General features: G+C 38.3%; 2 protein-coding genes and 1 pseudogene across 7 annotated transcripts in view; 1 reads left to right on the top strand and 2 right to left on the bottom strand.

The window, feature by feature from the left end:
* The window catches only part of PLCZ1 (phospholipase C zeta 1), a 43,329-nt gene extending 39,704 nt beyond the window's left edge, over positions 1 to 3,625 (top strand). Inside the window, exons 12-13 of the mRNA XM_022577692.2 lie at positions 2,409 to 2,558; positions 3,328 to 3,625. Coding sequence (XP_022433400.2) covers positions 2,409 to 2,558; positions 3,328 to 3,413 — 236 coding nt within the window. The 3' untranslated portion in view covers positions 3,414 to 3,625. The remainder of the gene's footprint in view (positions 1 to 2,408; positions 2,559 to 3,327) is intronic.
* A 47-nt stretch (positions 3,626 to 3,672) lies between these two features.
* On the bottom strand, positions 3,673 to 7,585 carry LOC149747960 (ADP-sugar pyrophosphatase pseudogene; annotated as a pseudogene).
* A 5,580-nt stretch (positions 7,586 to 13,165) lies between these two features.
* Positions 13,166 to 21,552, bottom strand: part of PIK3C2G (phosphatidylinositol-4-phosphate 3-kinase catalytic subunit type 2 gamma) — a 385,825-nt gene continuing 377,438 nt past the window's right edge. For 2 of the 6 annotated variants that reach the window (XM_089920360.1, XM_089920359.1), the window contains exon 33: positions 13,169 to 19,948. In XM_089920360.1, the coding sequence (XP_089776486.1) occupies positions 19,796 to 19,948 (153 nt within the window). In that variant the 3' untranslated portion in view covers positions 13,169 to 19,795. Of the gene's footprint in view, positions 19,949 to 21,552 lie in introns of all 6 variants that reach the window. The other 4 variants (XM_089920361.1, XM_089920358.1, XM_089920357.1 and 1 more) reach the window with 4 other exon arrangements.

Raw genomic sequence — 21,552 nt, 5'->3', positions numbered from 1 at the left:
TTACGGGCATAGACTGCATTCTGGATTGCTTCTTAGTAAATGTGCACTTGTGACTACAGATGCACCATAGAAAACATAGATATGGTACAATTAGTCATAAATGCTTCAATACTTCTTGAAATGTAACTCAAAGGACAGATCTATTGAAGTAGTAGGTGTAGCATTGCCTTTGTACAATGAAAAATAATACATTATTTTTCTCTGAACTTCTGAGTTTTTATTAAATAAGAGTGTATATTTGATCTGGATGTGAATTTCTTGATTCCATTCAATTATGCTTAATTTTTATCTGATTTGGGTCACATTGTGATACAATTTGGATTTCTTGTTTGGCAAGAGAGTGTTTGGGATAATCTGTTTTGCTAAGGACATAAATTACTCATCGACTTTGTATTTTTTTTTAACATCTTTATTGGAGTATGATTGCTTTACAATGGTGTGTTAGTTTCTGCTTTATAACAAAGTGAATCAGCTGTGTGTATACATATATCCCCATATCTCTTCCCTCTTGGGTCTCCCTCCCTCACACCCTCCCTATCCCGCCCCTCTAGGTGGTCACAAAGCACCGAGCTGATCTCCCTGTGCTATGTGCCTTCCCACTAGCTATCTACTTTACATTTGCTAGTGTATATATGTCCATGCCTCTCTCTCACTTCGTCCCAGCTTACCCTTCCCCCTCCCCATGTCCTCATCATCTTGTTTTGATGAAGCTCAATGAGTTGAAATTAAATAGAAGTAGTTCATGTTTATGGGGAGATTATATCAGACAGGTTGGGTTAGATCAAACAACCCATACAAAGATACCACAAATTTAGTTCTAACTCATGCTTACTCAGTGTCTTAGTTCAGGCTGCTTCAGCAGCAACAAAAACAGACTGGTTGGCTTAAAACATAGGAATTTATTTTCTCACAGTTCTAGAGGTTAGAAATCCACATTCAGCTGAGTCTTGACGTTGAGATGGAGATCCCTGGGAGATTTTTGCCGCTTAATATTATGTGGAGCTGGGAGGTCTCTGGTGGACAATGTCCTGACCCTGGCTCTCACACCTCAGAGGCACAGGCCTGACACCCTGCCAGAGCACCGACCTGTCCACCACATGGCTCAGAATAAAAGGGAAAAAGAAAAAGAAAGAAAGAAAAATAAAATAAAATAAGGTTATTACAATAAAAAATAATTATTAAAAAAATTTAAAAAGTAATTAAAAAAAAGAAAGAAAAAAGAGAGCCACCAAACCAAAAAACAAATCCCCCAGTGATAACAAGTGCTAAAAACTATACTAAAAAGAAAAAGAAAAAAAGAAAAAGGACAGACAGAACCCTAGGACAAATGGTAAAAGCAAAGCTATACAAAGTCACACACAGACGCATACACATACACACTCACAAACAGAGAAAAAGAAAAAAAAAAAAAATGTCATTGCTCCCAAAGTCCATCTCCTCAATTTGGGATGATTCGTTGTCTATTCATGTATTCCACAGATGCAGGTACATCAAATTGATTGTGGAGCTTTAATCCGCTGCTCCTGAGGCTGCTGGGAGAGATTTCCCTTTCTCTTCTTTGTTCTCACAGCTCCTGGGGTTCAGCTTTGGATTTGGCCCTGCCTTTACATGTAGGTTGCCTGAGGGTGTCTGTTCCCTTTTGGGAGGTCTGAGTTCTTCTGCCAGCGTTCAGTAGGTGTTCTGTATGGGTTGTTTCCACATGTAGATGTATTTCTGATATATTTGTGGGGAGGAAGGTGATCTCTAGTCTTACTCTTCTGCCATCTTGAAGCTCCTCCTTGACTTTGGATTTTAAAATGAGCAGTTAGTCAAAAGAAGGATCAGGAGCTGACTTGAGAGCAAACATTAGTGAGCTCTCATTCCAACAACTGTCTATAGAGCTCTTCTCATAATAGGACCTGATATAGAAAAATGATGTTATTTAACTTCCTCATGTCTCAGTTTCTTTGTTAATAAAATGCTGGAACACAACAGTCATATTGTATAATAGTGAAACGTTTCCATTCTGAAATCAGACTCCATTTGTTTGACTCCCTGCCCGAGCACTTAATGGCTATTTATGTGAAACCCTTCAGAGCTTATGTAACATCTTTGTGGCTCAGTTTTCTCATCTGTAAATGTGCATAGAAATAACCCTGATAGGGTTTTTGTGAGGATTAAATGAGATTATCTGCTTAAACTTTTTAGAATATTGCCCAGAAATTGTAGACACCTAATAAGTGTTATTATTGTCATTATTATTCCTTTGTCATTGGGTGCATTAAAAATTTAAGTGCTTTAAACCCCAAGCTTTTATTATTACTATTAAAAGTGTTGAAAATAAGAATTTTAGAGAACAGATATTATGCATTTTTCTCTAGGGATGGTGTTTGATTTTTTTTGGTTGTATCTCTTTCTTTATATTTCAGCTTTTAGTCCAAGATGGAATGAAACATTCACATTTATTATTCAGGTGCCAGAATTGGCATTGATACGTTTTGTTGTTGAAAATCAAGGTTTAATAGCTGGAAATGAATTTCTTGGGCAATATACTCTACCAGTTCTATGCATGAACAAAGGTAATATTCCTAAAAGTAAGATGATTGTGCTAATGTTTATATATAATTGGAGTTTTCCAAAGACACGCTTTTATATACCAAATAGCTCTCTCCATGACAGTCAGATGTAAAGGAAAATTTATGTATTGACACATATTTTCTCCCAGTGGAATTACAGAAATGTGTTCTGATACAGAAGGTGGGGTTGGGGAGTGGGATTTCTAGGAAGACTAATTAGACAAACTTGGCTTGTATGAGAATTTCTCTACATGGACATAGCTCTCTTGTTTCAGTTAAGAGTAGGCATGACTACCGTGAAGGAATGAAGGATGGGAACTGCACAGAAGGGAGAAGCAGTGAGTCCTTCTTCCCACCTGAGGAGGTACTGGGAGCCCAAGGCTCTCTTTTCTTGAGTCTTTCCAGGGCTGCCTTGCAGTTACCTTTCAGGGGTGACTTACACTGTGCTCCCAATTCTATCCTTATTTTTACTTTTCTACCACCATCTGAGATATACCTAGGAAACAGTCTTTCTGAAGCAGAAGGGTGGTGGCTAATTTTGGAGATGCTGCACTTTGAGGGAGGAGAAGTGTGAGCTGTGTGGTGTTTAGTAGGAAGTCGGGATAGAAACGTCAAATATTTTACTTTGGGGGAAAATTAATATATGGGATGGAATATAACTACGTAGTCCTAGCTTTTATATGTGCTTACTGTATTATTTCTCAGGAGCACTACTAGGGCCACTGTTGATGAATTTATTTATTGTTCTCATCAAATGTGATTCTTTTTGCAGGTTACCGTCGTGTTCCTCTGTTTTCCAAAATGGGTGAGAGTCTTGAGCCTGCTTCCCTGTTTATCTATGTTTGGTATGTCAGATAGCAACTAATGGTGCCGGACACGGTGTTAGCTGTACATCGCAATAAAACAGCCAGAATGGGTGTCCATATCTTTCCCCTTTTTTTTCTAACATAAAGCAAAATAATTATTTTGAGATATTGAGCCAGTGCACTTTTAAATATGCAAAATAGAACAGTGGAAACAAAACAGAAACTTCAGAGGGTCCCGACAGTATGGCATTCTCGTCAGGCAATTTCTCCTGCCCCTCTGTTGCTGAGGCTGCTCTTTCAACTTGCTTGTATCATGTTTAATTAGTAGAATTTACAAGATGCTAAAATATGTCTGATTGTATAAGATAGGTTGGCAAGTATTTGGCAGTATAAAAGAAATATGAAATCTAGGAGTGTTTTAATTTCTAGACACCCACTACCGCATACTGTAGTAGGAAGGAATTAGATTCCCAGGTGCTTGGTGCCCTTTTGAATCCTGGAGAGCAATTAGCCCCTGCATTCTCAGACTAGTTCTCAGATGCTGTGCACTGGATTGGGTACCCTGTAATTATACAGACATTCTTATGAGTGCATATGATTTTGATTTGCATTCAAACTGCCTCCAGACTCCGTATCTATAAAAAAGATCTACTATGGGGACTTACATGCTTGGATCTCTGAATGAATTTTCCATGTTTCTGAATCTGCACCAAATGCACATTGAAGGTTGCCTCTTGGTCAGAGATGAGATTCCTGTGCTGTTTCATATGCTGGGCTTCTCACCATCAGCAGGACTTTGCTTTACTAAATGTCATATGTAGAAGAATATGGTTCATTATTAACTGTTTTTCAAAAATCCAGGCATGCTAATACTTGTTCTACCACATTGTTGCATGGTAGTGGGATGAAATCACCAGTACAATTTTTGACAAATTAGGGGGGCCTCATAGGTATTTGTTGAAATTAAATCTGAATTTATAACTAAAATAACAAAAATGATTCTTTGTTTGAGGTGTTTACTAATGCATTATCAGTTGATGGCCGAAAAAATATACAAAAAAATCACATCTACTATGTTTTACTGTTATCATGGTTTAGCCTCAGAACTAAATATTTAAAATAAAAATGCCACTGGGAATTCAAATATCCAACCCATAAGGAGTCAGATGTCCCAGATTACTCAGTGCATAGTCATTCAGATCCTCACTCACGGGCTCTCTGGATTTAAGATTAGGGCACAGTCTCCCCGGGAGGGACACACAGCCAGTTCTCAGAGGCCTGCTTCTATTTTGCCAGATTACAGGAGGATCTTTACTTATTAATTTACTTATATTGCTTTTATTTTATGAAAAAGCTAATTTCAAATCTACATTAAAACTAAGCTGAATACAAACTCTTAGTGAAGGAGGCCTGGTGGTTCTGTTTACAAAAACGTGGCCACTGTCCTTTGCCCTTAAAACTTCAGGAAGGGCCCTTCAGAAGGCTTCATGTTTGCATGTTTCAGTACCAGAGGGTAGGAATAGACTCTGGTGTCCACTGTCAGATGTTCACCAGCTACCAGAGCATCACGTCTCTTCAGCAGGTCATTCTTTGGTAAGGAAATTACTTCTGCAAAATCCCCATCTCCTGGCTTTGGCTTAGGCCTTACGTGTTCAGCATCATCTCCATTGATAGTTACTGTCACGATGTGTGTGTTACAATTTGACAAACCTGGATCCATACGTACAGGTGGAGAACATTCAGCAGCATCACCCTTATAGCCAGTTTCTTCCTCAAGCTCCCAAAGAGCAGCTGCTTCTGGGCTTTTGTTGTCATCGATGAGACCCCTGGGGAATTCAAGGCAGCAGCCTGCCATTGGTGGTTGGAACTGCTTCACCAGAACGATACATTGGTAAACGAAGGGTTGTTTGCAGCACTGAAGTAACCACCACCCCATCAGCCGACTGTCCTTACATGGTTGTATGCTTACCAGTTTCCCAAGTTCTTGTTAGATCAATAGGATCCCTATAAGTTTTTTTTTTTTAAGTGTGACCCATTTCAGAAGGATTTTATTTATAATATCTCTGTTCAACCTAATAGCAGGTGGGATGTTCAACCCATTAACCCAAGGATTTAACCTTCTCTAAACCCCTAAAGCCTTTTGAAGATCTGGAATTTCATGAGGTTTAAAGACTTTGATCACATGAATTTTGCAAAAGAGTTCATTAATTCTTACAGCAGGGAAAACTTATTTCTCATTTATACTAATAAGATTTGAAATAAGGAAGGAAAAAGGTTGTACTTCCTTTTCTCATTTTTCTTCAGGTACCACTCAAACTCAGCTAACTGTGAAGACAAAATCTATCTTTTTTTTAAATATTCCTTATTCACTTGTAGAAAAATAATAGTGTTGAGGAGCAGAAGAAAACATAAGAGACAGCTAAAATGAACCCCTGGGCTGTGGTAACAGAAGATCTTTCAACAATGTCAGTTCCTCAGGGAAGCCATCCATGATCTCCTAGATTAGGTTACATTCCTTGGTTTATGTTTCCATACAACTGATTAAAGTGACAGCTAGGAGGTGACTTTGTGCTCTCAGGGAGGCCTTGGTGTTGCTAAGAGCTGGCCTGACACTCACAGTCAGGCCATGGTGTTCGTCTGCCAAACCTCAACAGTTTCACATCAGCACCCGACAAGGCCACTCTGTGACCACAATGGATAAAGAGAAAAACAGAACCAGTCTGTAATCATGACAGAGCATCTGACAAAAGCATGAATATTGTCCAAACACAAAAGTGCCAGACAGTCCCCAGGAAACATGAATGACTGTCGGATTCTTCACCTACTTCCTTGAACCCTCTCCCAAATCATCTGACACAAGCCTGAATCCAACAGTAAGTCCTTTCCAACACCCCTTCACTGAGACACCCCATGGTTCTTCATTTGTGTGTCTCCCTCATTGCAATGAAGAATCGACCTACTGTGTGTGTTTCTGGTGGTCTTTGGCTGGAAGGCATTAACATAAACCTGGACTCTTCCTTTTGTTACTCTCATTACCTTGTAGTGATTAGTGACAGGAAAGTTTTGTTATGTTGTTAATTTTGACCTTTACTTTTTTTCTGCTTCTGGTTGTTTAGAGCCTCAAATAGAAAACATGCAGAGTGCAATCTAGACTTACCCTGACTTTTGTTTGGGGGATGGTGACCACGGGAGGCCACTGATGCTGATTGCTGAGACATAAAGTTGCCCTATTTTTGGAAAGAAGAGTGGAGAAACTCCCTGTAGCTGTATAAAGGAGGTATTTATTTTAATTTTGGGTAGGGGGGCGTGTATGGTGTTTTTGAGGGATGCAGACACATGCACCCTAGATAGTGCCTCGAGGGGTTCCACTCAAAACCTTTATGCAAATTTCAGGGGTTATTTGGGAGCCACAATGGCAAAAAGCTCATGTTGTGGATTAGGATCCAGAAAATGGAATCGCTTACATTTAGTGAAGCCCTGATGGGCTTGAACAATGAACATTTTATTGGGAGAATATATGACCTGGATTCCGTTTTTCAGGAGTTATTAAAAGTCCATATCTTTGGATAGTGCATAAGCCTTTGTTGAATTACATTTCTTTCAAAGTAATAACCCTCTGGAAATATTTGTACCAGCAAAGAAAACATTCTTATGATGCATTCTGGATTCTTAGGCCATGAAGTTTGAGCCCTCTGTAGTATTCAGAGTTAAGCTTTTTTTTACCAGCCACTAGAAATTTTCATTTAAAACATCCAAGGGGTAGATTAAAGTGGAATTTGAGCTTATGAGAGATTGGTCTTCTCCGTGTCTTGCATTCTTACACACCAGCTGAGCACGTGGTGGTGATGGTGGTAGTGGTGGGAGTTGGTGTTAAATTCCTTAAAAATCTACATATTTTCAGGGACTAGTGCCCTCTTTCTACTTCCCATCTGTATACAATTTAACTTTCACACTTTCAGTCACTATTCCTATTCTTCTCCCAGAACAGTCCCTTTTCTAATATGAGAGTTCCATCTCTGCAATATTAGCAGTGCCTAACATGTGCCTGATATTAAACAGAAATTAGGGAATTCCCTGGAAGTCCAGTGGTTAGGACTCCCCACTTTCACTGCTGAGGGCCCGACCGGGTCGAGGAGCTAAGATCCAGCAAGCTGCACGGCAGAGCCTAAATAAATAAATAAATAAACAAACAAACAAATAAATAAACAAATAGAAAATAACCTAAATCCTTGCAGCAATCTTACATTTTATTGTTAATGTAACAGGCTCAGAAACATTGTGTTGCCTAAGGTCTATAGTAAATGACAGAAAAACAGTTACTGACCCAAGGCAATCAGGAAAAAAAAAAGTTGATTAAGTTACACAATATACAAAAATTAGCTCAAATGGATATTAGACTTAAATGTTGAATGATAGTGTTTACCAGTTTATTTGCTGTTTTTTGTGGAGGGATCGACCTTTGGAGTTTCCTACTCCATCATTTTTGCTGATGTCATTTTCCACCAATATTATTAACATATTCAATTAGTATAATACTTTTATTACAATGAATGAACCAATATTGCTACATTATTATTAACTGAAGTCCATACTTTATTCACATTTCCTTACCTTTTACCTAATGTCACTTTTCTGTTCCTGGGTCCCATCTACGATTCACATTACACTTACTAGTCATATTTCCCGAGGCTGCTCTAGGTTGTGACAGTTTCTCACACATTCTTTGTTTGTGATGAACTTGATGGTTTTGAGAACTAGTCATGTATTTGGTAGAATGTCTGTCAGTTGGGTTTGAATAATGCTTTTCTCATGATTAGACCAAGGCTACAAGTTTTTGGAAGGAAGACTTCAGAGGTAAAGTGCCACGTTCATAAATCTTATCAAAGGTGCATTCTATCAACATGACTTTTCACTGTTGATATGGACGTTTATTACCTGATTGAAGTAGAGTTTATCAAGTTTCTCCTCTGTAAAGTTCTGTTTTCCCTGCTTTTCATGCCATATTCTTTGGGAGGAAGAGTCACTGTGTGCAGCCCACACTTAAAGAGTTGGTTGTTACGTTTTACCTTCTAGAAGGCAGAGTGTCTATATAAATTGTTTGGAATTCTTCTACGTGGTAGATTCAAACCTCACCCCCCCATTTATTTATTTAATCAGTCATTTATATCAGTATGGGTTTATGGATAACTATTTTATACTTTGAATTATAATCTAATGCTCCTTTCCCAACTTGGTCCAGCCTTGATCAGTGAGAGCTCTTCCAGTTGGCACCTGTGTCCTAGGGAATATTTTTCGCCCCCATCACTTCATTTGTTTTACTTGAAGGATCACTGGTAGCATATTCCTTACCTGAAGTTGCAGTTGACATATGTGAACAGTTAGAGTCTAGCGATAATTAATATTTTTGCCATCTGATCTTCAAAACACTTTCATATCTCACTTTTAAAACTTCCCAAGTCTTGAATAGTATTTTCTTCAGTTAAAGTCTTTTTTTCTGATGACATGAAGTTAGGCTTTGGTATTTTTTTCCCTCTTATTGTTTCCATATTCTTTTCAGGTCGTTTGAGCTGTATTTCTGACTTTTTATTCAGCTTCATCTTTTGGTCTCTTTACTTCCATAGCTCACAGAGGACAACATTGTTTCCTGGACCTGAGTGCCTTTTTTACTTTTCCTTTCCCTTTGATCTCTGGCCCAGGCATTTGTTTTTCTTTCTACTCTCAAAGTTTTGTCTTGAGAAAGATGAAGTCGGTGAATTCTATGTTTGTTCCACATCCCTTGTTCAAACAAGCCTTGACCATCTTGATCCTCTCGAGTAGGTTAGTCCCACCTCAAAGATAATATTCCTTTCAGACCAACGTTTGCTCCATACCAAGTCTTGACCTGTAACCATCCTGTCTGATTTCCCTTCAGTAAGTCCTCTCTTTGTTTCATTTTCCCTTAGAGTACCAGTTCCAGAGATTTTCGAAATATGTTTCCCTAGACCCCCTTGGCCATACTTCTGTTCCTTTGAAAGTTACATAATAATTTTTGGAGTCTTTTACACCTGTTTTCCTGGGTGTCCCTCTCAAATATGACCAGATTTTCTTAATCACTTAATCACTCTGTCTCAGTTTTTAAGGGATGGTTTCCCAGTTGTTCTTACAAAATGCTGCTGCTTTATGAGGGATCTTTTAAAATTTTTCTAACTTTAGTTCTCTCCAGGATGTCATTATATCTGCTTCTCCAAGGCCTTTACTCTTTTTATCTGATTGATTTTTTTAGGTACCCGTCCTCCCTTCTGAACTAGTAACAACTGAAATGTATTGCCCTTTTCTGTTACCTTTTTCAAAAGAAACTGGATTTAAGTCCATCACCTTTTTAACTTTGTAGTTCTTTCTCCTGGCTCTTAACATCTCATTTCCCCTTCATATCTGCCCAGCTTATGTTGTAAGATCCCAACATTTCTTTCAAGGAAATATCATTCTCATTACTACTCTGTTTGACGTCTTTAATTTTATTTTCCTTCTTCTGCTACTTTTGTTCTGATGGTAAGAAATTCCAGTTCCTTCTTGATTCCTGGGGTAAATCAGAATTTCAGAGCCAGAGGCTGATGGGCACAGACCTTTAAATTGCTTTCCCAGTTTTGGGGCATTTAATAGTCTCAGTCAGTTATATTTTGACCTCAGCCTAGGAAGAGGGCATATTCTCTTTATAAAAAGAATCCCCATTCTTTTTGATTTAAATATTAATAAAATCCACATCCCTTCTATGAGTGGGGGTATGGTTCAAACCTCCAAACTCTAATAATTAGTTTCTTTAATTTTCAAATGCAGAGCCTCCTTGAGACTGTGTTGTTTCTGTAACTGAAGGCTGTGGACATGACACACGAATTCAAGTTTGGTCTGGTTTCCTCCACTGCTGTTAACCCTAAGGTCACTTCAAAATAACACACACACACACACACACACACACATGCACACACACACACATGAACATGCACACACACACACACGCACACACATGCACACAGTTTGAGAAAGTTGATAGCAGGCAAGCATACGTGTCTCTGGAGTTAAGTTTAAGCTTTAACTTTACTACAGCTTGTAGCACACTTTGAATTCAGCCACTGTTCCAGATTTCTGGCCTAGTTGTTTTGAGATGTAGCTGAGAAATCCATTAAAAAAAGCAGCCGATTTTTTTTTTATCACCTAATGCTTAAAAAGCTTATTTAAGAAAATTTTAAAAGGGTTATCTTTTTCTTATAGTCTAATTTGTTCTAAGGACTAAACCTTACGAGGTCTGTACTCATTAATGCCTAAGGTTTAATGTTACATCCCTTTAAGTGATAAAAAACAGTCAGTTGGTGCAATCTAAGTCATTATAACCAGGGTTAAATCCACCTGGCCCATTCTTACCAAAGCCTAAGGTCTAAGCAGTGTCTCTTGGTCTGCTGAAACTTCTGTGTTAATGCTGTGCTTGCCCCAACATTTTTTTAGAAGAAGAAGCATTAGTTAGGTTTAATTGGTTTATCTAAAATATATTGACAGCATACAGGATCCTATGCTAAGAAATAAAATATATCTTTTTTGTGACACGTGTTACAATATGAGAGTTAAAGTTGCTGGGCAATTGCTTTAATCACTAGAATTTCTCTCATGTGCTATTAAATCTTCACTTTGGGCCTTGATAATGTGTCAATAGTGGTAGCTCTTCAATAATCCATTTCCTCTGGGAATCAAGTCCTGACCTTCAACCATATTTGCTAGAAATGAGTCTGTCACCACAACCCCTTAATTGTTTGATAGCAGTAGCCACATCATATCTGTGATCCTCAGTTTCTTTTAGCCTGTGCTTTTTGAGATGTCTTAATTTTCTGTGGAAGTTTCTCAGGGATTTTGAAGATGAGAATGGAGGGGCAGGGATTGACGGGGTGACCAACTGTCCAATGCTTCCAGTCTCTCACATCTGCTTAACTTAAAAATCTCCCCTCCTCCCCGGATGTGTGTGTATACATTCCATTCAAGAACTCATCTGAGTGGAAAGTTTATGCTGCTAGGAGACAGCATAATGAATGTTACTACTCTGTAAAACTGTAATAATCTCCCCTTTCCCCATCTTATTAGACTTCTTATAAAAAGCAACTAAAGTATAGATATAAAAAGGGTAAAAGAGCTGTAAAACATGATATGAATGAGAGTTAAGACTAGGAGCCTTGTTTTTCTTGTTCACCGGTGTGTCATTCAATCATTTGTTCAAGCATTAATTTATAAAGGCTTATTGAGCATCTACTACATACCAGATATTTGTCAGGGCTGGAACAACAAAACAAATGAAGATTCAGTGTTAAGTTAGTTTGGTAGGGCTACCGAAACAAAGTACCACAAACTGGGTGACTTAAACAACAGAAATTCTTTTGCCTCACAGTTCTGGAGGCTAAAAGTCTGAAATTAAGGGGTTAGTTCCTTCTGACAATCTGTTCCATTCATCTCTCCTAGCTTTGGGTAGTTTGCTGGTGTTCCTTGGCTTATAGATGTATCACTTCAATCTCTATGTCATGTTTTCATATGGTGTTCCCTCTAGGTTCGGGTCTGTGTCCAAATTTCCTCCTTTCATAAGGACACCAGTCATATTGGATTAGGAGCCCACTCTAGTATAACCTCATCTTAACTAACTACATCTACAGTGACCCTATTTCCAAATAAAGTCACATTTTGAGGTTACAGGTGGTTAGGACTTATAAATTTGGAGGACACAGTTCAGTCCATAACACCTACATACCATCTGCCTAAATTTAAAAGCTATAAATGAAGCTAAGAAGCCATTAAATACAATATGATTTGTTCTCCTTCATAAACACCTGGAAGGACAGCTTTTAATTGAGAATTCTTGGATGTCTTGGAGATCCACGTTGGATTATGGTGACCTAAAGAGGGCTGTCTCCTCTCCTGGAGCGCTCTATATGCCCTGCTTTTTCTTCCCACCCCTGGGCCCTTCCTGCACTGTCAGTGGCCTCCTGCACGCTTGTGGACATGCCAGCTGACACATTTGAGCTGCATGCATATACACTGCAAGCAGCCTGCCCTCGGCCACCACTGGAGCCTAGGCATTGCTCTCCCCGGTGGTGGTGTCTATGACTTCAGGTCAGCGAACCCTTAGAAGGCCTGCAAACGCTGTTCAGGCAGGGAATTCAGGGGTCATGCGTACCTAGAATGTGGTCTAGAATGAGGCTTTTGGGTGTGGCTGAGTCACAGCTGGAGGAAGTAGGATTCTCCAAGGAGAGGGCACCAGGGCAAGGACTCCTCTTGCCTGGATCCAATGCTGTACTGTCAGTGAACAAAACTTCTTTAGAGCCTTGTGTTTTAGTGAAAGAATACTAAACATAAATAATAAGCAAAAGAAATCAGTAAACCATATAGAATGTTCAAAGGTGATAAGTATATAAGAAAAAAAAGTAGAGCAGAGTGGGAAGGATCTGGCATGTGTCTGGGGACAGGGCAGGCTACAATATGACACAGAGTGGTCCAGGCAGGCCTGTCAGAGATGGAAACATTTGACCAAGACTTGAAAGAGGTGAGAGAATAGGCAAGTGGATGTATGGAACAAAAGCACATTTTGGAAAGAAGGAGCTGTCTGATAAATATTTCAGGGAAGAAGCATGCCTGGAATGAATGTTCAGGGAATGGAAAGGAGGCCACTGTTTCTTGAGTGTTTTGAGTATAGGAGGATATAATGGGAGTTAAAATCAGAGAGATGGCTGATGGGAGGCCAGATCACATCGGGCTTTTTAGGTTATTTTAAAGATTTGCACTTTTACTCTGAGAGTAGAAGCCCCTGCAGCGTTTTGAGCTGAAGAGAGACAAGATCACTCCAATTTCTGTGTTGAGAATAGACAGTATGGGGGGCAGGGTAAACAGAAACAAGGAGAAGGCAATTGTAGTAATTTGGGACAAATTTAATAGGAGTACCTTGAACCAGAGAGGAAGCAGATGGAGAGTGGTAAGTGGTTGGATTTGGTAAAAGTTTTGAAGGCAGAGCTACAGGAGTTTATTACGGGCTGAATTATACTCAGAGAAAGAGCAAGGAAGTGGGTATCAAGAATGACTTCAAGTTTTTTGCTATTTAAAACTGATCAGGAGTCTAGTTTTAAACATGCTGAGTTTGAGATAATAGATATTCGAGGGGAATGCTGTGTAGGTAGTTGGATATGGAGCTCTAGAATTTGGGAGGGGTTCTGGGCTGGAGTTATTATTTTTAAATGATATTTATTTTAATGGTATTGTTTTCTTTCTAATTTTACAAGCAAAACATGTTCATTGTAGACAACTAGAAGTACATAGAAGTATGAAAATTAACAATCACCCGTAATCCCCAACCCACAGAGATAACCATTGTTAACATTTTGATGTATTTCCTTTTAGTGTCTACATACTTTTTGCAAATTGAGGTGTAATTGACCTAGTTCTCTACGTTAGTTCCAAGTGCACAACATAGTGATTCGATCGATATTTCTATACATTACAAAATGATCACCATGATATGTTTAGTTATCGTCTGTCACTATACAGAGGTATTATAATTGACTATATTCCTCGTGCTGTACATTTCATACCCGTGACTCATCTATTTTGTGACTGGAAGTTTGTACCTTTTAATCTCCCTCACCTCTCTCATTCTTCCCACAACTTCCTCCCCTCTGGTAACTGCCTATTTGCTCTGTTTTTATGAGTTTGTTCTGTTTTGTTACGTTTGTTTGTTCATTTTCTTTGTTAGATTCCACATGTAAGTGAAAATCACACGGTATGGTATTTGTCTTTCTCTGTCTGACTTATTTCACTTAGTATAATACCCTCCAGGTCCATCCATGTTGTTGCAAATGGCAAGATTTCGTTATTTTTTTAGACTGAGTCATATTCCGTTGTAGGTATACACCACATCTTCTTTATTCATTCTCTGATTGGGCACCTAGGTTATTTCTGTATCTTGATTATTGTAAATAATGCTGAAATAAACATGGCGTGCATGTATCTTTTCTAATTAGTGTTTTTGTTTTCTCTGGAAAATACCCAGAAGTGGAATTGATGGATTGTATAGTTCTATTTTTAATTTTTTGAGGAACCTCCATACTGTTTTCCATAGTGACTGCACCAATTTACATTCCCACCAACAGTCTACGAAGGTTCCCTTTTTCCACATCCTTGCCCACACTTATTATTTGTTGTCTTTTTGATAGCAACTGTTCTGACACGTGTGAGGTGATACCCCTTTGTGGTTTTAATTTGAATTTCCCTGATGATTAGTGATGTTGAGCATCTTTTCATGTGTCTTTTGCCTATCTGTTTGTCTTCTTGGGAAAAACGTCTTTAAAAAAGTTCTTCTGACCATTTTTTAAATGGGAAAAATGTCTTAAAGTTCTTCTGACCATTTTTTAAATGGGTTTTTTGATTTTTTGATGTTGAGTTGTATGTGTTCTTTGTATATTTTGGATTTTAACCCCTTATCAGATATATCATTTACAAATATCTTCTCCCATTCAGTAGGTGGCCTTTTTGTTCTGTTGATAGTTCCTTCACTGTGAAAAACTTTTTAATTTGATGTAGTCCCATTTGTTTACTTTTGCTTTTGTTTCCCTTGCCTCAGGAGACAGATTCAAAACAATAAGCCTAAGACCAATGTCAAAGAGCATACTACCTATGTTTTCTTCTAGGATATTTATGGTTTTAGGTCTTACACTAAGTCTTTAATTTTGAGTTTATTCTTGTACATGGTATGAGAAAGCAGTCCAGCTTGATTCTTTTGCATGTGGCTATCCAGTTTTCCCAACACCACTTATTGAAGAGGCTGTCTTTTCCCCATTGTATGTTCTTGCCTCCTTCATTGTAGATTAATTGCCCGTATAAGTGTGGGTTCATTTCAGGGCTCTCTATTCTGTTCCATTGATTGATGTGGGGGGTTTTTTTGTTTGTTTTTTTAAGTCACTACTACCATACTATTTTGATTACTGTAGCTTTGTAGAGCACGATACCTCCAGCTTTGTTCTTTTTTCTCAAGATTATTTTGGCTACTCAAGGTCTTTTATGTTTCCAAACAAGTTTTCAAATTATTTATTCTACTTCTGTGAAAAATGCCATTGGTATTTTGATAGGAATTGCATTGAATCTGTAGATTGCTTTGGGTAATACGGTTATTTTAACAATATTAAATCTTCCAATCCATGAGCACAATATATTTTTCCATTTGTTTGTGTCATCTTCACTTTCTTTCATCAATATCATATTGTTTTCTGAGTACAGGTCTTTTACATCCTTGGTAAGATTTATTCCTTGGTATTTTATTATTTTGATGCAATTGTAAATGGGATTGTCTTCTTAATTTCTCTTTCTGATAGTTCATTGTTAGTGTATAGAAATGCAACAGATCTCTATGTTAATTTTGTATCCTGCAACTTTAGAGAATCCATCTAATAGTTTTTTGATGGTATCTTTAGGATTTTCAATATACAGTATCATCTTAACTGCAAACAGTCACAGTTTTACTTCTTTCTTTCCAATTTGGATTCCTTTTATTTCTTTGTCTTTTATAATTAGTTGTGGCTAGGACTTCCAATATTATGTTGAATAAAATGGTGAGAATGGGCATCCTTGTCTTGTTCCTGATCTTAGAAAAAATGCTTTCAGCTTTTACTGTAATGTTGGCTGTGGGCTTGTCATATACGGTCTTTATGATGTTGAGGTATGTTTCCTCTATACCCACTTTGTTGAACGTTTTTTATCATAAATGGATGCTGAATTGTGTCAAAAGCTTTTTCCACATCTACTGAGATGATCATATGATGTTTATTCCTCAGTTTGTTAATGTGGTGTACCACATTGATTGAGTTCCACTACTCTGTCTTCCAGTTCATTGATTCGTGCCTCTGTATCATGTAATCTACTGTTGATTCCTCCTAGTGTATTTTTTGTTTCAATTATTGTATTCTTCAGTTCTGTTTAGTTTTTTACATTTTCTAACTCTTTGTTGAAATTCTTACTGTGTTCATCCATTCTTCACTTGAGTTGTTTATAATCATTACCTTGAACTCTTTATTGGGTTGATTGCTTATCTCTGGTTCACTTGGCTCTTCTTCTAAGGTTTTATCTTGTTCCCTCATTTCAAAAATATTCCTCTGCCACCTCACTTTGTCTGACTCTGTTTTATTTCTACAGATTCGGTAAGTCAGATATATTTCCTGGTCTTGGAAAAGTGGCCTTATGTAGGAGACATCCTATTGGGTCCAGAAGCACACTCTCCTCTATCACCAGAGCTATATACTCTAGGAGTGCCCCCTGTGAGGGCTAAATGGGCCCTTCTGTTGTTGTGGGGCCACCTACTGTGAGAGTTTTTGTGGGCATGACTAGCCCCCAGCCTGGTTGGTGCCAGCTCTGCCTAGTGCAGTGGCTGCCAGCTGCTGGTGGGTGGGCCCAGGTCCTGGTGCTAATAAGCTAGAGGAAGTATTCCAAAATGGCTCTCGCCTGCACCAGTGTCCTTGTTATAGTACAAACTCTCAAAGGCTGCCACCAGCATCTATGTCCCCAGGATGAGTTCCAGTTATAGCTTGCCTTTCCAGGAGGCTCTCCAAGATCAACTGGTAGGTCTGACCTGGGATCCTTTCAAATCACTACTTCAGCTCTAGGTCTCAGGGCATGTGAGAGTTTGTGTGGGCCCTTTAAGAGCAAAGTCTCTTTCCTACAGCCCTCCAATTCTCCTGAATACAAGTCCTGCTGGCCTTCAAAGTCAGATGTTTTGGGGGACTCATCTTCCCAGTGCAGGGCCCCTGGTCTGGGGAGCTTGATGTGGGGCTCAGACTCTTTGATCTTTGGAGGGAATGTCTACAACTGTGATTATCCTCCCACTTGTGGGTCACCTACCCATGGGTGTGGGTGTTGACTATACTGTGTGTCCATTCCTCCTATTCATCTCATTGTGATTCCTTCTTTATATCTCTAGTTGTAGATATTTTCTGCAAGTCTTCAGATTGTTCTCATTAATAGTTGCTCTGTATGTGGTTATAATTTTGGTGTGCCTGTGAGAGGAGTTGAGTTCAGAGTCTACCTACTCCACTATTTTGGCCACTCCTTGGGCTGAAGTTATAAAACTGGGAAACTGGGAATACTCAGCATACAGATGATATTTAAAGCCATCAGAATAGATGAGGTCACTAAGGAGTGAAAGCTGATGGAGAAGAGGACCAAGGAGTAAGTCCTGGACACTCCAACACCGGAGACTGTGGAAAAGGGGATCCTCCTTCACAGAAGACTGAGAAGGAGGGACTGATGTTATATAGAAGGAAAGCACAAAAGGGTGTTGTGTTCTGGAAGCCAAATGAAGAGTGTTGAGAAAGAGAGTTATTGTGTCAAATACTGCTGATAGGTAAGCCCAGATCAGGGCTGGAAATTGACCTTTGGATTTAGCTATGTGCAGGTCAGAAGGGACCTTGACAAAAGCAGTTTTGTTGAAGTGTTTGGGACAAACACCTGCTTGGAATGGTCTGAGAGAAAATGAGAGGAGAGAAACTGGAGGCAGAGATTAGAGACAACAATTTTGAAGAGTTTTGCTATAAAGAAGATCAGGCCAATTGGATGAGTATTTGGAAGGGAGATGGAGGTGCCAAGAAGTTTTTTATGATGGTTGTACCATCATGTAACCATGTAACATCATGGTTGTATGCCGAAGTGAATTATCCAGTAGAGAATAAAGAAATGATGCTTTTGAATAGAGGAGAGTTTCAGTAATGTTTGCGAGTAGGTGAGAGGGGCTGGGATCAAATGTACAAGTTGAGAGATTGATTTTGGGTAGAAGCTTGGTCATTTTTCCACGATAATAAGTAGGAAGGAGGAACATAGAATCTGCTGGGCAGGTAGATGTGCTAGTGGAATATGTAGAGGTTTTCTTTTGACTGATTCCAATTTCCAAGTGAAGTAGGGAACAAAGTCATCATATGAGAGTGAGGGTTACAGTAGAGGGTGATGAGGTTTCAGCAGAAAGAAGGGTGTGGAATCACTATCTGTTAGAAGAGGGAGAGTGAGTGGACCTGAAACATAGAACCATTGCCCAGAGCTTATGGCTTACTTGACTCACATGATCATGTGTTTGAAACGAGACTACATCAACCCATACCAGGCACTCAAATATTTTCAATGAATAAGTGTACAGTCTTTTATATGTTTACATGGTTATGCAGATGACCATATAAAAAGAGCTTAAATTACTTTTTTATCGACACACAGGAAAACACTGAGTAAAGCAAGGGTTTTAGTAATTTAATTGGAAGAAATTTTTAAAAAACAATTTGATTCTCTTAAAGAATGTGGCATCGTGCCTTGAGTCCTACCTACTTTGCAGGTGGAAATCTGCAGGATTGTTTACTCTGGTCATGATGAATATGAAAGTAGGTTCAGAAGTAAGAAAACTTCTTGTTGTGCAGAGAATAGGTTTTGATCAGAGGGAAGAGTTGCAGAGTTTGAGATCTTTGAATTAGCGGATAATGAAGTTTAAAATGTGATAATGCCTCTGTTTGGGTGAAATCCAGTGATGATGAAGTGATTGGTGCTGAAGAGGGTGAAAAACTACAAAGTTTCTTCCAAAAATTGGATTTAAGAATTTCAGGCATTTATTTTTGTTTCTTCTGAGAGAAATTAATACAGCATTCTTCTAGAGCTTACTAATCCCCTCAATAAATAAGATTTTAAGTGGATATGTAGGTATATATATTTAATTCAAATTTTAAAAATTTGTTACAGATATACTTAGGTCTTGAAGTAATTGATAAGATTTATTTATTGCTTGTCTTTTTTTGGAAAATACATTTAAAGTATTGCTTTTAACTGTAGGCACATAAAACGTGAACGCATGTTTGATTTAAAAGACCCATTAAATGTCCTTTTTTAATTTTATACATTGAATTTTACACAATCAATTGGAAAAAAGGTTTTAAGAAAACAATGAAACACAGGTAGAGAATAACTAACTATAAAAGACTGATTCTGATTTATTTTCTTTGTGTCCTTAGTACACCAGCATGCTACCTTTTTTTTTTTTTTAATTAATTTATTTTTGGCTGCGCTGGGTCTTCGTTGCTGCGAGAGGGCTTTCTCTAGTTGCTGCAAGCGGGGGCTACTCTTCGTCGCGGTGTGTGGGTTTCTCATTGCGGTGGCTTCTCTTTGCGGAGCACAGGCTCCAGACGCGCGGGCTTCAGTAACTGTGGCACGTGGGTTTAGTTGCTCCGCGGCATGTGGGATCTTCCCGGACCACGGATCAAACCCGTGTCCCCTGCATTGACAGGTGGATTCTTAACCACTGCGCCACCAGGGAAGTCCCCACCATGCTATCTTTGATAACAAAAATGTCCTGATCTTGTGATAGAGAGGCCCCAAAGTGAAAGAAATACGAGTAATGAATGCGTATGTTCATAGCAATGCTTAAATTATACTGTTTCCTAGTGGATACCATTTTTCTTCCTTGAGTGGGACACTACAGAGTTGGATATTAATTGCTCCTACAAAGGTGGTTTTGCTCTTTACAATAAGCATTAAGACCTGTCCTTGGAGCTCTGTGACTTCATCATATACTACCTAAAAAGGGAGAGAATAAAAATCAGATACGCTTAAATGCATCTTTTAAAAAGTACTGCTTTTAACAAAAATATTTGCACACTGATATCTTGTACCTTGGAGTGGATAGGTTAATGTTAGAATCTTTCATTTCTAACTCTAATTCTGAAGAGCTAAAGGTTCTGCTAACATAAAGGAGTTTAACGACAATATTTCTCTAAGAAGCTTAGAATTTACTCTGATTCCATTAAAAATTGTCTATCCCAAATTTAATAAGACTGTAAATCATTCTCTAGGAATAAATTTAAATACCTTTCACCTTTCAACTGTCCTTGGATTTATTGTGCAACATGGGACCTTGAACACTGTCTGTCTTTGTTGAAGGCTAATGAGGAAAGCAGACCAATCTCCATGATTTCCGTGTGTTAATTTAATGTAGTACAGTATTTCCTTCTACATGTGAAGCAGTCGCTCTATGGTTACTTTATTTAAAATTGTTTAATTTTTAGTTATGAAAATATATGCTCATTAAATAAAATATGGGGATGAAACAAAAAAGGAATAAAAAAGAAAGGAAAAATTTCTATTTCTACCATTAGGAGATAATCATTTTGATGTGTTTTTTGTTTTCTATATATAATTACTTTTTAAGAATCTGAGCTGTAATTATGTTGTGTGTATAGTTTTGTGTTTTTCTCTTTTTCACTTACTAGTCATGTAACTATTTTTAAAAAAGAGAGGTGTTCAACTGTGTTTTATAATATCCAAGAAATAAGTCACAGGCATTACCACTGGGTGCCTGCAGTGGTAAAGCAGCTTTAAAAGTGTAGTACTATCAAAGAAATTAGTTATACATCAAAGGAGGGGAGAGCTGTGTATAGATCCAACATGGTTGCCAAGGAAACTCCTTATAACACATTTGGAGGAGTTTCATATGATGATACAAACATGCTTGCTTTTTACAGCTAAACTACAAGATAGACAGAAGCGTTCTCTATATATGCAAAAAAGAATCAGAGGAAACAAATTGAGAGGAAAGGCCTTGGAATCCACTGTGAGGCCTGCTTACTGTGTATGGATGCAATTTCTAGCCCATCGTACTGCATTTGCCTACCATTTACGAACCCATCAATTTATCAATGAAATTCCATTCAATATCAATCTGTTAGCTGCTCAGAACAATGATTTACTTATCAAGTAAATAATAATTCAATCAAGGGAATGAGATACAATATAATATGCTAATCCAGTCTACCCTGCTTCGTGCGACATCTCCTGGCTACCGACTCTTCCAGAATGCTGCTCCCATTCCAGACAGGAGATTACCTTTTAAATTTCTAGGAAAGCTTATTCAAATTATTCCATTTAATTTATTGAGTTCCCCTGGATAGTAAAGGATTTTAAGGGCTGCCTTAAAAATTTCAAAAGCCTACCAATGTAATTCATCTTTCATCGCAAAGGGATGCTCAACATGGACTCCGTGAACCACTCTTGTCTCCTGAACGCTTATCTTCCCAGGACTTCAGAGTAAGCTCCTTTCCTTTTCTCTACAGTGGTTATTTTGAACGGTCTAAATTATCCTCCATTTTCCTCCCCACAACACGTTCAGCAGATGAACTTACCTC

Source organism: Delphinapterus leucas, chromosome 11, assembly GCF_059928025.1.
Source record: "Delphinapterus leucas isolate spDelLeu-1000000601 "Yukka" chromosome 11, BTC_Dleu_Yukka2, whole genome shotgun sequence".
Lineage (NCBI taxonomy): Eukaryota > Metazoa > Chordata > Mammalia > Artiodactyla > Monodontidae > Delphinapterus > Delphinapterus leucas.
This window is presented reverse-complemented; position numbering and strand designations above follow the sequence as displayed.